General features: G+C 50.6%; 1 protein-coding gene across 1 annotated transcript; it reads right to left on the bottom strand.

The window, feature by feature from the left end:
* Positions 1 to 357: 357 nt before the first annotated feature.
* On the bottom strand, positions 358 to 1072 carry LOC124669292. The gene has a single exon (XM_047205930.1). The coding sequence runs from the start codon at positions 1070 to 1072 to the stop codon at positions 758 to 760; it is 315 nt and encodes a 104-aa protein (XP_047061886.1). The 3' UTR covers positions 358 to 757.
* Positions 1073 to 2117: the final 1045 nt, after the last annotated feature.

The following is a 2117-nucleotide window of genomic DNA, read 5'->3' as shown; positions in this document are numbered from 1 at the left end:
TTTCACACTGAATCAGTAGGTGCCAAAACAACATGGCCCCTTCCCTTGGTCCTACCTTTAGGTTCAAACCAAGTCGTCTCCTCTAGTGTAATCATCTCACATAGTGACCTTCTGCATGTACCCATGAGTCGCCATAATCACTCCTCGTCTATTACCGCGGCACCCGCCATGGTCCCTCGCGGTGACCTTCCGCTCAAGCGCCCCGAGAAGCCAGATGTATCACCACCAAAATATGGTTTTTGCCATTAACGGTACCTCCTCCAATCTAAGTGCCGTGGTTTATCTTTGAACTAAAACCATAACACTTATTATAAATTGGAGGGAGTGTTTTTTTCCGGAGTATTTGAGTAGAACGAGTGAATTCAACATGTTGGTAAATAAATATTTTCCATCACAACAATTAGGTTGAAGTTTCTCGATTCTTTCAGGCTTTCAGCTACCTCTGATATCAAAGCAAAATTGGCACCCCAAAGCAAATCACAAGAAGTTCAGCCGATTGATTCAATCAGTAGCAAGATACCTTCAGATACTGCTGTACTAATGAACTAGCTATATTCAACCTGCCAGTTTTCTAATCTGATCTAAACATGTCACAGTTCCTCCTAGTCCAGCACCAAAGTCGGGCTTGACCGACGGGCCGGCCGGATGGGCAGGTGAGCTGCTCAGCTCCTGCTCGACCGTGGCTTGGCGGAGCCGGAGGAGGCACCGCCACTAAAGTCGGCCTTGGTCGACTGGCGCGGATCGCCAGCTGAGTCGATCAGCGGCTGCTGAACCGTGGCTTGGCGGAGGAGGTGCTGATCCGCACTGGCGCCCGGCGGCCGGTCCCGGAGCCGCCGCAGCTCCGGCAAGGCATTTTGCGCGTGCCCGCGCAGCTCCGGCACCCGTGGCTGTCCCCGTCAGACCACCGCGAGCACAGGCACTCCACCCTCCCCGTCCCGCTGCACGTCGCGCACCGCTGCTGCGGCCACCGCACCGCCGCGGCGGGCCTCCCTTCCTGGATGGACCTGTTGGCCATGGCCACCCCCGCCAGCATCCCCAGCCCCGCCGACGCCACCGCGATCGGCGCAACCATCTCCGAGTGCGCGTGCTGGGTAGGTGCTCCTCAGAATTTCGAGAGAGATTGGCGACTGGCGAACGAAGCAGGCACGGTGAGCGAGCGAGAGCGGGTCGAAGATTTTATAGAGGGATGTGTCTGTCCGTCAACGCGCGCGGTCATGGTGTATGGCTTTTTCCAGGGTAAGCGATTAATTAATTGGAGTGTGCTTTATTGGAGTGGGGATGGAAAAGTTGACCGCTTCTCGATCGCTTTCCATCCATTTTATTCCGTGGCCCTGCTGGTAATGCAATGGCTGGGTTGTTATCAGGAAATCTCTGAACAATCACATTATTTGTTCCAGATAATATACTTGGCAACTTACATCGATCGAGCGTGAATATTTTGTAAAGATGATGCCTACATTATGAATATTTTGTAGCTACGAAGAATGTCAATTTCATTGAAGCTTGAGCTTGTCCTCAAAGCCTTGATGGAGATAGGAGGTACCTTGCTCCGCTAAGGTAAAATCGGTGTTATTTCGAGTGGGGACGAAGAAGTTGACCGCTATCATGGTTAGCCGAGCGTCCCTTGCTAGGTTCTGAAATTTGGATCGAGAAATTTCTGAACAATCACATCATTTGTACCAGGTGATATACTTGGCCACCTAGACCGATCGCGTTGGAGTATTTTGTAAAAGGTGAAAGCTACATTATGAAAAAAAATTGTGGCTGAACTCCATAGACGCTTTTGTTGCAAAAAGATCGGTGGGGGGCGCCCCTAGCTATCATGGAGAGGAGATTTCTTATGCACCTGTTAGTGAAGGTTCAAGTGAACCGTATGAGGAGAGACGACTAGTCGAGTAGCTTGTTTGGTGGCTGAAATAGAAGTGGTGAATCTATCATAGGAGTGAGTGGGTGCCTCCGCACCGACTCAACTGTAGCGGACCATGCTACCGCTTCTCTCTATCAAGGCTTCAACAACTAGCTCCATATTGGTGCCATGTTCGGCCATCAAGCCTCAAATTCTATATCAGTCATCGTGTAACAAATTCAAAGGGAAACATTCATTCTGCAATTTTGTG

The sequence above is a fragment of the Lolium rigidum genome, chromosome 7, assembly GCF_022539505.1.
Source record: "Lolium rigidum isolate FL_2022 chromosome 7, APGP_CSIRO_Lrig_0.1, whole genome shotgun sequence".
NCBI classification, from domain to species: Eukaryota; Viridiplantae; Streptophyta; class Magnoliopsida; order Poales; family Poaceae; genus Lolium; species Lolium rigidum.
Note: the sequence above shows the minus strand (reverse complement) of the source record. Positions and strands in the feature narration are given on the sequence as shown.

What these genes read in the sequence shown, in the direction of transcription:
- LOC124669292 (XM_047205930.1), bottom strand. Translation starts at nt 1,072, where the DNA reads ATGGTTGCGCCGATCGCGGTGGCGTCGGCGGGGCTGGGGATGCTGGCG.